The sequence below is a fragment of the Bos indicus x Bos taurus genome, chromosome 24 (genome assembly GCF_003369695.1).
Source record: "Bos indicus x Bos taurus breed Angus x Brahman F1 hybrid chromosome 24, Bos_hybrid_MaternalHap_v2.0, whole genome shotgun sequence".
Classification (NCBI taxonomy): Eukaryota; Metazoa; Chordata; class Mammalia; order Artiodactyla; family Bovidae; genus Bos; species Bos indicus x Bos taurus.
This window is the reverse complement of record NC_040099.1, coordinates 57,015,219-57,029,888: the sequence shown is the minus strand read 5'-3', so window position 1 is coordinate 57,029,888 and position 14,670 is coordinate 57,015,219. Positions and strand designations below refer to the sequence as shown.

Sequence of the window (14,670 nt, the reverse complement as noted above, 5' to 3'; positions counted from 1 at the left end):
GATTAAAATCTTGGGAATGGGCACTCTTGATATAAAATCCCAAACAGACTGTGATCTTTTCCCCTCCTTAATTTCACAGAATGAAATCCTTCTCGAGAAAAAGTCCAAGAGAAGTAAGATTCCGAAGCTGAAGTTCCCCAGGACAGAAGAAGAGCAGCGACTGCGGACGCAGAGCATGAGGAAGCTGGAGGTGAGGAAGGAGCAGCAGCAGCAGAACTTTGTGGACCTGGCCTGCGAGTGCAGCGCGGTCATCTGCTGCCGCGTCACCCCCAAGCAGAAGGCCATGGTGGTGGACCTGGTGAAGCGCTACAAGAAGGCCATCACGCTGGCCATCGGGGACGGCGCCAACGACGTCAACATGATCAAAAGTGAGTCTCACCCACGGGCCAGCTTGGTCAAACGGGCCAGAAAGCTTGACCAGATTCTCCCACAGCGTCTAATGGAAAAACCCACACAGACTTTTTAGCTAGCCCAGTAGTAGATGAGTTTCATGTGGGCGACCTTATCCTTGTTTCCTTCTATTGCATATGTTTGGATTTGGTTTTTCGTTTTCTCTTGCTGCTTCCCCTCCTGTATTTCTATAGGGTTTATTGAAAACCCTACTATATAATAAGTTTTGCAAAAATCTCTGCTGAGGTTGGCATAAATTGTTGAATTCTGTTATTTGTTTGGGGAATGTTACTCTCCCACACCTAAGCATTGTTTTCTGGGGCTTTCTTCTTGCTCTTGGTAAATTGTTGAACTTCACCATTGGGTGACCTCGTGTGAGCTCAGAGTAACACACCTGGCATTGAAGCAAAGTTCCAATGTGGCCACAGCATTCTCCTGACCTCCCAAGGTCTTTTTACCTTTTGGAGTACCCTCAGTTCAGTTCAGTCGCTCAGTCGTGTCCGACTCTTTGCGACCCCATGAATTGCAGCACGCCAGGCCTCCCTGTCCATCACCGACTCCCGGAGTTCACTCAAATGAAAGGATTGACTCCTATCTTGTGGAAACAGTTTTGCTGGTATTAAAGCATTCAGAACCAAATCCACAGCAATATGTCTGAATCCTGGTCCTTTTGTTTCCCTGTAGAACTTGTAAGGGGTATCTTGTAGTGAAAATGCCTGAATGAGATCTGAATACTTGCCTTCATCCTAATACCAACACGCTGTGTCACCCTGGGTTCATGCTCAGGAATCAGCTTTCTCATTTGAGAACAAGAAAATTGTCTCTGATGTCACCTCTAGGTTTGTGATATTATTAAGATGAATAATCCATGGCATGTATGCACATGTCCTGCAGTGCTGGGTAGCTTAAAAGGATTATGTATATAACTGGACTTTGAATTCAGCCTATTTTGTAACTCATGCGTCTCTTTCTTTCCTTAGAGTCTCTTCCTCCTCCTCCTTGATATATACTAAGAATATTCCAACTTTACCTTCCTCAACAGAAGTCGGCTCTACGATGTACGTCTTCTTGCTTCTTTACCACGTGTATGTCTGTGGTCTCTACCAGTTTAATTTCTCTGCACTGTTTTGCTCATGCTCATCCTGCTGTGCGAATGGCATTCCTTGCTCTGAATCAGATGTTTCTTTCCTCTGCAGCTAGTTCTAGTTTGTTTTCCATTATGTACCTTAACATAAATGCCTCTGCCAAAAAAGTAAGTAACTCAAACAGTTACTTACTTCAGTTCTTCAGTTATAACCAAGACTTATAGATACTGGGGAAAGGGGATCCCCTTACAGACTTACCATCTGATTATGTGAGAGATTTGAAAACTCTTTTGTTCCTCTGGGTTCACTAGTTGATAGCAAAAGGGATCACAGAGAATTGGCATAGATGAATCTCCTAGAGACTGTTTTTTCTTAAGTGGTTTTAAGCATTTTATTAATCTGTGTTATATAGTAGATGCTTTTGTATATAGTGTAGGAGGCATCCTTTGGGGATGAGTCAGAAAATCTCAGGTCTCCTTGGAAGTCCATAGCTTAATCCAAGTATTGTTAAGTACCTCTTTGAACTTTGTGAAGACTCTTATCTGTTTTACCTACATCAGGAACAAGGTACAGAAAGAAATCATTGTTTATAAAGAAGTACAGTGGAATTTAAGTATCTAAAAAAATCTGACCATTTCCTAATGTTTCAGGGTTAGTGGTGTAGTCCCGTAGAAGTGGAGGGAATTGCACTCTACCAGTGTGCCCCTAGCAAGGGCCCAGGGACCCTCAGGGGCTGCCCTCTCCCCTCTTTGTCCCTGAAGATGGCTGGTAGGTGGTGTTTTACTTGGCTGAAACCCTGAGAATGAACAAGAGGCATTAAAGAGGCAGGAAGAAACTATCAGTTTGTTAGGGAATTATGAAGCAATTTACTTGGAAGGCATTTAAAACCACATCTGAAACTTTAGGAAAATCTAGATGTCTATATTTAGTTTTCAGGAAAACACAAGCAGTGTGGCCTTATAAAGTCCATCTGCCTAGTTGCCTTGAGCCACCCTGTGAACTATGGCAATGTTCACTTCACACACTGTCCTTGGTCTGCACCACAGAGGCTGGCCGGGATGTCACAGCCTAGCACAGGGGCGCCTCGTCCTTGGCTCTGAAAGAATCACAACATTTCCCTGTTACTTGTTCAGGAAAGAAGGCCATGGTTTGGTAGGAAAGAGCAGTCTGGCAACCATGACTGGTCATTAAGAACTATTTATGTGTTTAGAAAGAGGTCATAAATATTGATTGAGATGCAGTTTATTCTATTTTTTTTTTTTTTTTAGAATTGCAGAGTGTTATTAAAAAATGGAGGTTTTGGACAAGTCACTGTGTTGTCTCGAACTTGTCAGACCTTGTATTCTGCAACTGGGGCAGGGGTTTTGGAGCTTCTTTTAGCTGGAAACACTGCTGAACTGGCAGACACTTCTCAGGGTCTTAGCAACAGTAGACTGTGTTCTCCAACACATGTTCTCAAAATGATCTCACTATTTGTCTTCCATGACTTTTAAGACCTAGATCAAACTCATAATTCTCTAAGTGGAACATATAATTTCATGACTATTGGAAAGATGGATAAAACTGGGACTATTATTTTTATCCATTCTGGAAACCTTCCTCCCCTTAAAACGACTGTCCGTCCTAAGGTCTCAGTGGGCCATGAATAAGCTTTTGAAAGTTTAATAGTATCTAAGTTAAAACACTTTTGATTGCAAGTCTTGGAGAACAATTAGTTAGCATATGAGAAAAACAAACCTAATTTGAAAGCTACAAATATGTGCTGCTCAAGGACCCAGGCCTCTGGATAATACTAGAACCAAGAAGCAGTACCAAGAACCCAGGTCTGTCTCTCTCATCCTTTCTCTCAGTTCAGTTCAGTTGCTCAGTCGTGTCCAACTTTGTGACCCCACAAACCGCAGCACACCAGGCCTCCCTGTCCATCCCCAACTCCTGGAGTCCATCCAAACCCATGTCCATCAAGTTGATGATGCCATCCAACCATCTCATCCTCTGTCATCCCCTTCTCCTCCTGCCCTCAATCTTTTCCAGCAGCAGCATCCTTTTTCTAGATTACTTTCTCAGTGCCTCAGAAAGAAGTATATCCATCCCACAACTCAAGAATTTACATGCTAACATTCCAGACAAACACACCCAAATCCTAATTCCAAAACACCAAGAGAGACTGAGGGAAACAAATCCCTATAGGTACTCAAAGTAGGAAGTGATTAATACAGGGGACTAGGTGCTAAAAGAAATTCTGAATGGACTGAGGAAGGTTGGTTCCAGGTGGTGTCTCCAAGTCTGGGTCACTTGCCAGAGGAGTTTTGAGGAGTTGAGGCTCCTCTGAAGAGCTGTCCAGTTGAGAAGCCCTTGCAGTTGTTTATCAGCATCCAGGAAGCTGGAGAATGGATATATGGAGTCTGTTGCAGGAATTGCAAACAGGGACAGGATGCTGGGCTCCCATCTACTTCTGCTTCTAGTTCACAAGTCGGGCCAAACAAGTGGAACCTAATTCACAGAGGACCTAGCTGCAAGGGAGTCTGAGCAATGTAGGGGTTTTATTTGCTTTCCCACCTCTCTAATTAAAGTAAAATTTTAGAATGAAGAATGAGAGCCAATTCATAGTAACTACTACAGATTACATATCTGCCCAAGGCTGACGCAGCTGTGGCCAAGGAGGCAGGGAGACATGGTGTGTACATGGGTGCCTGGGGCTTGCCCTGTGGTTGGGAAGGATGGCTTATGAGCTGGGCAGATAATCCAATGGAATTCCTCACCCATTGAGATCCTTACACAAATATTTATGGAGGCCCAACCATGTGCTCTGTGTAGCAACCTGTACCTGTGACTTTGAGTTCAGAAGTTGGGTATAGAGGATTGTGAGCAATAGCTTTCACATTTATTGTTTCATAAATGTCAGATTGTTTTTTTTTTTTTGTATTGCCATAGAAACAGTTTTATCATCTCAATGTTTTGTTTTAAAATAAGCTTATGACTCACAGTATCTGCTTCCTCTCCCCATAGCTGCCCACATCGGTGTTGGAATAAGTGGACAAGAAGGCATGCAAGCGGTCATGTCCAGTGACTATTCCTTTGCACAGTTCAGATACCTGCAGAGACTGCTGTTGGTGCATGGCCGGTGGTCTTACATAAGGATGTGCAAGTTCCTGCGATACTTCTTCTATAAAAACTTTGCATTTACTTTGGTTCATTTCTGGTACTCCTTCTTCAACGGGTACTCTGCACAGGTAATATACCACCATCATCATTATTATTAAATGAGTAACGCTCTTCTCTTACATGGATAAAACTACTTTTGAAAAAAAATTTATATTTTTTCCTCCCATGTTCACAGTTTTGATGCTGTGTCTCTTAACAATTGAGACATAGATCAATTAAGTTTATGAATTTTCTAAAATGTGTCTGGTGCTTTGAACTTACTTTGCCTTTAAAAAAGGCAGGATTTGTTCCTGGCCTGTTGACTTTTGTGTGTCTTTGCGTTCACCTTAGTTTTTTTCTTTTTTTCCAAGTCATCTTACCTTTAAGAATAGTGATAACAAATTGTTCAGCTTTGAACAAACTCTTCAGATTCAAGTATAAAATTATATTGTGACTAAAGGGATTATATAAATTTCAGGTGATCATAGACCCATTATGTCTCCATTGCTGCTAGTTTTTAAATTTTTACCTTTTGCTGAAATAGGAGTGGGAACATATCTAACATGTTAAATTGGTGATATGGCAGAAAAATACCATTAGTAAAATATGAGCCTAAGCCAGTGCCTGTGGTTGTCCAAACCTCTTTGATGCTATGCCACAGACAACTGGCATAAGAGGAGGGCTGATGTAGAAACTGGGCCAGGAGGTCTTGAGCAAGACTGGAACCTTCTTCCTGCTTCTGTGCAGGACTATGCATCAATGCTGTTGCTGAGTCAGCCTGTTTCCTCTACCCATTCTGATCCTCCCCCGGCCCCCCGAGGGCTGGTGTGTACAGTCTTGCTTATCCCTTTCAGAAGCCTCTTTCTTATATTCAAAATGTTTTAGATAATGTTTAACTGGAAATGCTGAACCAGCAAGATAAAAGCAAATTTGAATGGTACATATGTACTTTTGAACCAGTTGGATGTAACCTAATTCATTAGTAAAAGAGGATGAACATGGATTTGTTTTCCAGCATTTTTCATATAGACCAGATTCTTTTCCCCACTTATTTGAGGAGGGAGATGACTGTGAGAAGCCCTTTGATTCTGCCCACTCCATCCAAACAATCTCATGCCTGCTGTGGGTGTAGCTGGTGGAGGGGGGCGGGGCTCTCCCTGGGGATGTCCCTGCTTTGAGACGGCAGGTGCATGTGCACGGACTAGCCTGGCAATGTTTCTTGGTCGGTGACACACAGACCCTGTCATCCCCTCACAGACCGCGTACGAAGACTGGTTCATCACCCTCTACAACGTGCTCTACTCCAGCCTGCCCGTGCTCCTCATGGGGCTGCTCAACCAGGTAGGATCCTGGTGCAGACAGGGATGCTCTGCACAGACTGAGCACCTGTATCAAAGCACACATCTCAATGTCTTCTCTCGGTTTTCACTTCTTTCTGAGTGAGCCCTATTATATTTCTGCTGTCAGGTGCTTCTAGTTTTATAGTAAGAAAAGATTTCTGTGCCTGGGTTGAATCCATTAACAAATTTGTTATCCTCATTTTGGATGCTGAGGTTTTCTTGTTAGATACCTAACAATATAGAATGTCTCTATGATAATGACTTATATATTTTTAAAGTAAATTATTTTAATACCTCCCCAAACTTCTTGGTTCAATTAAATCTACATTCTATCGTTACAATTTTTATAGAAGCTGCTTTAAAGAATAAAAAGAATAATCTGGAATTAGCTCATCATGAATGTGAAAATGCTTTCTCAAAGAATGAGAAACAATAATCTCTCAGGAGGTAAAAACAGGCTTCCTATGCTTTTTTTTTTTAACATTACTAATTTGCTTTCTGTAAGTAGAAACCAGTAGTTTACCTAGTCTCTCAAAATTAAATATCAAATAGCAGTGGGCTACTTCCCTGGTGGCTCAGACAGTAAAGAATCTGCCTGCAATGTGGGAGACCTGGATTCAATCCCTGGGTCAGGCAGATGCCCTGGAGAAGGGAATGGCTACCCACCCCAGTATTCTTGCCTGGAGAATGCCACAGACAGAGGAGCCTGGCAGCCTACAGTCCATGGCGTTGCAAAGAGTGGGACACAACTGAAGCGACCTAGCACAGCAATGAAGCTGCTGTCTGCACAATGAAATTATTCAGGATTTATCTTTAGTTTCTGCCTTCCTAAAACTTAACAAGTCGCAATTCTTTGTGAGATAGAAGTTGTAACGAATGTATCTGAGTTCTTCGATCCTGACAGGCAGTACACTCAACTCCATGTTTTCCCCTTAAGGACGTGAGCGACAAACTGAGCCTCCGCTTCCCCAGCTTATATATAGTGGGACAGAGAGACTTGCTATTCAACTACAGGAAATTCTTCGTCAGCTTGCTGCATGGGGCTTTAACCTCGCTGGTCCTGTTCTTCATACCTTATGGAGCCTATATGCAGACCATGGGGCAGGATGGAGAGGCGCCCTCGGACTACCAGTCTTTCGCCGTCACGATTGCCTCTGCTCTGGTAATAACAGTCAACTTCCAGGTATGTGGCTTTAGCTGACCGTGTCCAGGACCTACTGGTACTGCATCCACCTCTGTGTGTAGACCAGCAGACACATCTGCCTGGCTCCCACTCTCCCTCCAACCGAGCCTCTGCCACTCTGCAAGTATGAATGAATGCTATTTTCATCCCTTATAACAAACGTATTTCCTATTTCTTGCCTGAACCAAGAGCAGCTTCTGATTGTTCAGAAGCCAAATCACGCCTAAATTGCTGAATTCTATTTTCAGAATCCTTAGATCCTTTATTTCTTGCTAACTCCCCAAAATGAATGCTCTGTTTTTCTCTGGTTTCCCAACAGATTGGCTTGGATACTTCTTATTGGACTTTTGTGAATGCTTTTTCAATTTTTGGAAGCATTGCACTTTATTTTGGCATCATGTTTGACTTTCATAGTGCTGGGATACATGTTCTCTTTCCATCTGCATTTCAATTCACAGGTTGGTATTTTCTAAATTCCAAAAATAAATAAATAGAAAAATGTCATTAATTTAGATTCTGACATAATTTCAGGTTAAGTAAAAACACGAAGTGTGAATTACTGCGAATAAAAATTAATGTCCTGAGTAGAGACTGAACGGTGGTTAGTGGGTTGGAAGCAGGGTAACATGATGGGAGGAAAGCAAATTAAAATAACTTTAAGCTATAACTGTGCTTTTTATTTCTTCCATAAAATCTAATATTGGAAGGTTACTGCGAAACTAGGGATACATGTTTCCCAATATAGTACATGCTGATAGTATGATGGTTTAATTTTTCTAAACACTACCTAGAAATACATAATAAATTTGGGGGTATATTTTGATTTAGTATTTCCACATGAGGAATATACCCTAAGATGAAACACACCAAATTTTGGAAAGGTAATCTGTACAAAGATTGTATCACTGCAACACTTTTTTTAAAAACTGGAAATAACCCAAAGACCTAAGAATATTAAATTAGCAAAAGAAATTATGATGGAATTCTAGAACTTAAAAGTGGATTGTATCATCAGAAATATGTGCACAGAGCAGTAAGTAAACTTATGAAAAACAATAGTTTACAGCTGTATAAAGTATGACAAATGTTAGAATGAACTAATATCATAAAATTTATAAATAGCATAAATTAGAATTTATGAACTTACTATGGATAGTGTAGCTTGGATTCAAAATGGAAAAAAAAAAATGCCCATAAACTTGTTTGCCTGTAAAAGAATTTTTTTTAAATGACCAGTTGTTTGGTTATAAAACGCAGTAGCTGTGGTAAGAATCCACCTGCAATGCAGGAGATGCAGGAAATGTGGGTTCGATCCTTGGGTCCGCAAGTTCCCCTGGAGGAGGGCATGGCAATTCACTCTAGTATTTTTGCCTGGAATATTCCAGGGACAGAGCAGCCTGGCAGGCTACAGTACATGAGGTCACAAAGAGTTGGACACAACTAAGCACGTACGTGGTAATAACCCTTTTCTTATTGGAACTGAGCTCATTTTTGGGTCTGTGTTCTTCCTTACTGTGACTGTGTTCTGAACTTTTAGTACCTAGTTACTTAGGCTATTCCCATAGGGAACCCATACACATTTATCAGTGTTAAAACCACATTTAAAAAATAAACACTATTATTTTTATAAACTCACAGTATTAAGTACAGAAAATATTGTGACAAATTTGGCTCAGTTGTAAAATTAAGTAGTATATATGATTACCTGGTTGTATTAACAGAATTGAATTGTTACTTCCTCTGACATAAAAAACTAGAAGCCGAATTCAGTAGAAAAAGCCAAGCTCTAGCTGGATGGATATGGATTTTAATTCAGGAGTTGCATAGCTAGTTCTGTTACCTTGGACCAATTTTTTATTAATACTTCTCCACTGCTTGGTTTCTTCATGTAGTAAAGACAGCAATACTCACCTCTCAGAAATGAGTAAATGGCATGATCTGTATAAAACACCTGCATAAGGCTTACCCACAAACAGTAGTGCCCGCTGTTAACATGTGGTTTCAAACCAAAGGTATAAATTGGAAAGTGCTTTTAAAATAAATTTGTTTTTAATCGAAGGATAATTGCTTTACAATATTGTGTTGGTTTCTGCCATACATCAACATGAATCAGCCATAGGTATATATAGGAAAGTGCTTTTTTAGGTTCCTGAAAAAAAAAAAAAAATCCAAAGGTATAAATTGCCTACTTTTGCATTTCTTATTAATTCAGTGCCAACAAATGTACCTTTTTCCCTTATTTATTCACTTATATACATTTGCCTTGTTCCAAAGAGTTTATGTTCCTAATTCTGCTTTGCTTAGTCTGGTTTTAAAATGTTCATTCCTTGAGTGGTGATGGGATGTTCTGGGGAGGGCAATCTGGTTGTAAAAGTTTACTGGAGAGAATCCATTTGTGGACTGTGGAATATTAGCCATGGCCTCCCCGCCCTGGGATGAAAGGACCATTGTGAGTCATCCTCTGCTTTTTCCAGGCACAGCTTCAAATGCTCTGAGACAGCCGTACATTTGGTTGACCATCATCCTGACTGTTGCTGTGTGCCTGCTGCCCGTTGTTGCCATTCGCTTCTTGTCAATGACCATCTGGCCATCGGAAAGCGATAAGGTATAGAAAAAAACAGACTTCCCCTAACTCGGAGTGCCTCCCCCAGAAATCAGAGCGTTTCTCCAAAGCAGCTCTCCTGAAAAATTCTCAGCTCTTAGGAAGTTTGGTCTGTTTTTAGGACTACTTCTCTTTAACTCCACCTTGCAAATAAGTCCTTTGGGGTTGGTATTTTTGTTTGCTTGTAGGAAGAACAGTATGTACATCTACCCTCTCGATTTAGCAATTATACTATTAGTATTTTGCCCTGCATACAGGTTGGGATTTTTTTCCCATTTAAAGACAAATGTCACCTCTTATAGCAGGATCCTTTGAGCTGCAAGTATCAGGAAGATAGGGCTCAAAAGGACTCAGTGATAACGTACCACCTCCACTCACAGAACAGGCTTCAGGCTCAGGCGATGAGCAGCCGGCTGGGTTTCTTTCTCTCTCTCCCCTCTGCTGTCTCCACTGTTTGCTTCATCTTTCTGAAAGATGGCTACAGCAGTTCCTGGCACGGCATCCTGCCATGTCAGTACCCAGGGGAAGATCAGAGACTGATTCTCCTGGAGCTTTCCTTAGGAGCCTGGTGACTTTGGGGAGGGCTCAGCACACTCCCTTCATGTCTCCTGAGTCAGAATTAGGGCACATGCCCATTCCTGGACTAGTCGAGAACAAGGGAAATCAATCGGTCCCACCCTGCGGGTGGAGTCCACATCCCAGGAGGAGCTTAGCTGTGAGGAAGAGGAGGGAACCTGGATAAGCTCCATCTCCATCAGAAAGGAGGGGAGAGAAGCTGCCAGGCAGGCAAGGAACCTTCATGTCCTATGCATCTCCCTCCCCCACTGACCAGAGTGTGCATTAAACACCCAGAGACACTAAAGGTCTTTTCTAAAACTGTGCCAGTCCGCTCTATGAACTGGAAAGAGCACCAGTTGAGGAGTGGGAGTCCTGGCTGCCCTGTTTCTAGCTCTGACAGATTGCAAGCCTCATGGAACCTCTGCCTCCGCTTCCTCCTCTCTAAAGCCAAGCTGGAGATGCCCACCCCTCAGGGAGGCGGGTGTGGGGAAGCCTGGTCCAGGGTCCCGGTCAGTCCGAGGGGCTCCCCCTGCGGGAACAGACCCGTGTTTCCATTCGGCCTCCCGGCTCTCCCTCATCTGGTCCCGCCTCTCCCGCTTCTGCAGATTCAGAAGCACCGGAAGCAGCTAAAAGCCGAGGAGCAGTGGCAGCGGCGCCAGCACGTGTTCCGCCGGGACGTGTCCACGCGGCGCTCGGCCTACGCCTTCTCGCACCAGCGCGGCTACGCCGACCTCATCTCCTCCGGCCGCAGCATCCGCAAGAAGCGCTCGCCCCTGGACGGGGTCATCGCCGACGCGTCGGCGGCGTACAGGCGCACCGCGGAGAGCTGAGGCGCCGGCTCCCGGGTGACCTGTAGAACAGTCACACGGAGGAAACGTCTATGGCTTTTTTTAATGAGAGACTGGGAACTTTTTGTAAAAAACTGAACTTGTCACGGGGATGCTGAAGACAAGAACCTTCTCAGCAAACGACTTGGTTTTGCTGTGGCAATCGTTCAACCTAAGAAGACCTTTCGAAAAGTCAGATTATTCAGATGCTGATATTTCATTATGATTCAAAGTGAACATTTTAAACTCCGTCTCAATCTAGGACAAGAGAATTTGAAAACGTCTTCAATTTCAGTTCAAATGGTATCGTTTTATAAAATTAGTAAGCTCTTCCTGTCTGGGAGCTTTGTCAGGAATTTCCCAGAGGCTCTTTTTTCTTCCTGGAGTCTACCTTACATAACAAAGACCTTATAATAGCAGTGACAGAAGACTCATGAATGTTCATCTCCTAAAAGCTAAGTGGTCTTTTTCAGAGTTGATAACGGGACTGCATGATTTCATGTTCTCATGTGGATCTAATTCAGCTCAATCAACAAAAATGATTCACATTTCATAAACACAAGGTCTGAGTCTGTTTCGGTTTACTACCAGGTTAAAAAAGGACATTACCTTCGTTTACTCTCACTATTGTATATTGTTTCAGCCACTTCCTGTAGAACAAGTGAGTTTATTGTCTATTATCGATTTAAAAAAACATGCATTTATTTATGTTTTTTTTTTTTAAAGCGCTTTTAAAAACTGAGGGTATCAGTGATAAATGGCAGAATATTCTGCAAAGCTTTCTTTTGAAAAGCAAACTTTTGTGCCTGCCTATGTGTAAAGTGTTTTATAAGGGACATAAAACAGAGACCTCATTCTTTTCTACTTAAGAGAAATGGCTTTTGGTAGCCATATTCCTAATAGTGTATCCTTCTAAAATTGAAGATGACTTTGGCAATTATGGAAACTGGCCTCCAAGAGGTAAGAGTGATTTATCCAAGGGCTTTTCTCATCCTGTGTTTCACACTTTCATTTTCGCATTCCAGTGAAGATACAGAAGTGTCTTCAATAATTCTGTTCCTTACCATTAGGTTGTGAATGTTCACAATATTCATTCGAGTTCTTTGTGAGGAAATCGCAGTGTGTAAATAGTTCATTGTCCAGGTATAAGCAAAGAATGTTTAGCTCTTTATTCTATGGAAGTAAATTTCTGGAAGTTTACAACTTTTATCTTGTAAATAAACAAAAAATTGTAAGGTTATTTTTTTTTGTAAAGAAAAGTTAGCTTGTGTAATTCTGTCAGTTTCCAATTTCTCTCCTGTTTTGCGAATTGTGGGAAAGGTCAACAATGCAAATGTGTCAAAGACTTCCATGGTTGGGTGCAATATTAATTTTAAAATGCAAATTGTTTTGGATAAATTATTTCTATATTCTGTAAATCTGAGATTAATGTATATTTTTGTTTAAAAAATAAACTCTTTGGTAAAATTTTGGGAAGTACAATCTGTTAAAGTATTGTTTAAGTTCTTTATTTTAGAGTGGGGCAGATGATAGAGAATCTAGGCCTACCTGGTTTCCAAAGGAACACAGGGGTCCTTTGTGGTGAGAAGTAAGCTGCAGACGGGATACTAAGTGTAGGGGTGAAGTGGCTGAGACAAGAAGCTCCGACAACAAAGTCAGAGTATGGATTAACCGTTGATAAGAACAACTGTATCCAGGGAGAGTGCATCTTAGGATATGAGAAGGGGGACAATTCATCCAAGTGACCTCAGCTCTCTGGAGGTAGAATAAAAGCAACAGTAACCCCTGACCAAAAGCAGGGGCTGGGAAGTGGGGAGACAGTTCAGAAATACAGGGTGAAGGACTGGCAGAAAAATAAGCAAAGGGATACTATCAGGATGTTGAAGGGCAGGAGAGCAGGTAGGGACCGGGAGGGCCAAGTCTGACACACGGCTGCGGAACAGGTGGTCAGCTCCTGGGCAGGAGGGCAGGCTGGGACCCCATTAGGGGAATGGCCCATCTCCCTTGCAGAGGAGGAGGTTCTCTGAAGGATAGCAATGGAAGACTTTGGCGGGGGGCGGGGGGGGGGCGGTATCAGTAGTAGTAGCAGGTGATGAGAGAGTTCTAGTTCTGGGGGTGTTTTGTAAGGTAGGAAATCAGGACCCCGCTCTCTGCTCTTCTACACCAGGTAGCCTGCTTCTGGAGCAGAATTTCATGTCCGCATCAGGGCAACCCACTGAAGTGGGGCGGGGGGAGGAGACAAGACAAATTATTAGCCTCTGTAATAGGAATGGTATGAGAAAACCTCAGCAGACCTGGGGGATGGCCCCTTTAAAAAAAAAAAGGCCACTTTTCCTTAGGATATGCTACTGTATTTAAACTGGTGAGGAACAAGTGTTTCTAACGAGAGCACCATCTAAAGGTTCCTGCTGACGCTCAGGACCAGAAACTGTTGAGTAAAGACAACTGGTGGAGAGAAAATGGTTCTTAAGAGACTCCAACGTGATAGCAAAATGTACCCTGATGGCATCTAAATGTTTTAACAGTTGCTGCCTCATATGATGTGAACGAAGCTTAGGAAAATTTTAAGACAGCTTCTAAAAGTCTTGTCAGAATCTGCTAGTAAGTTAGAGCTGCAATAAAACTTGTGGTGCCTTTATAAATACAAAAAGGCCTGACAAAACACTGAGAGGAAAACTAAGCACTTCCAGGAAGAAGTAGAGATTGGGCTGGGCCCTTAAAAATAAACACTGTAAAAATAATTTTCTTGACCTGAATAGTCATTTTTCCAAAGATTATAAATGTCTTATAAGCATATGAAAACATCCTCAAATATCATTAGTCAATAGAGAAGAACAAATCGAAACCATAATGAGATTCCACTTCACATCCACTAGAATGACTATTAAAACAAAATAACATGTGTTGACAAAAATATGGAGAAATTGTAACCCCCCCCCATTTTTTGCAGATGGAAATGTAAGACACTGAACCCACTCTGGAACAGTTTGGCAGTTCCTCACAAGTTAAACAGAATTACCATATGACCCAGCAGTTCTCCTAGCTGTGTGCAGTGTGTATACACATATATCCGCAAACACTGAAAGCAGGTACTCAAATACTTACATCTGAATGTCTACAGAAGCGCTATTTACAATAGCCAAAAAGGTAGAAACAGGGACTTCTCTGGTGGTTCAGTGGTTAAGAATCTGCCTGCTAATGCAGAGGACACAGGTTCAAACCCTGGTCCGGGATGATTCCACATGCCATGGGGCAGCAAAGCCCGTGTGTCACGGCTGAGCCCACACGCCCTAGAGTCCCTGCTCTGCAACAAGACGAGCCACCGCAATGAGAAGCTCGATCACCCCGACTGGAGAAAGCCAGCACACGGCAGCGAAGACCCAGTGCAACCAAAAGTGAGTAATATCTTTATCTTTTTTTAAAGGTAGAAACAATCTGGGGCTCCCCTGATGGCTCAGTGGTAAAGAATCCGCCTGCCAACGCAGGAGGCACTGGTTCCATCCTTGGGTTGGAAAGATCCCCTGGAGGAGGAAATGGCAACCCA

At 42.4% G+C, this 14,670-nt stretch overlaps 1 protein-coding gene across 2 annotated transcripts in view; it reads left to right on the top strand.

Moving 5' to 3' along the window:
• ATP8B1 (ATPase phospholipid transporting 8B1) overlaps positions 1-12,608 on the top strand; it is a 151,347-nt gene extending 138,739 nt beyond the window's left edge. For both annotated transcript variants that reach the window (XM_027525642.1, XM_027525641.1), the window contains exons 22-28: positions 80-368; positions 4,482-4,705; positions 5,874-5,957; positions 6,894-7,139; positions 7,459-7,597; positions 9,614-9,744; positions 10,905-12,608. In XM_027525642.1, coding sequence (XP_027381443.1) covers positions 80-368; positions 4,482-4,705; positions 5,874-5,957; positions 6,894-7,139; positions 7,459-7,597; positions 9,614-9,744; positions 10,905-11,129 — 1,338 coding nt within the window. In that variant the 3' untranslated portion in view covers positions 11,130-12,608. The remainder of the gene's footprint in view (positions 1-79; positions 369-4,481; positions 4,706-5,873; positions 5,958-6,893; positions 7,140-7,458; positions 7,598-9,613; positions 9,745-10,904) is intronic.
• The last annotated feature ends 2,062 nt before the right edge of the window (positions 12,609-14,670 follow it).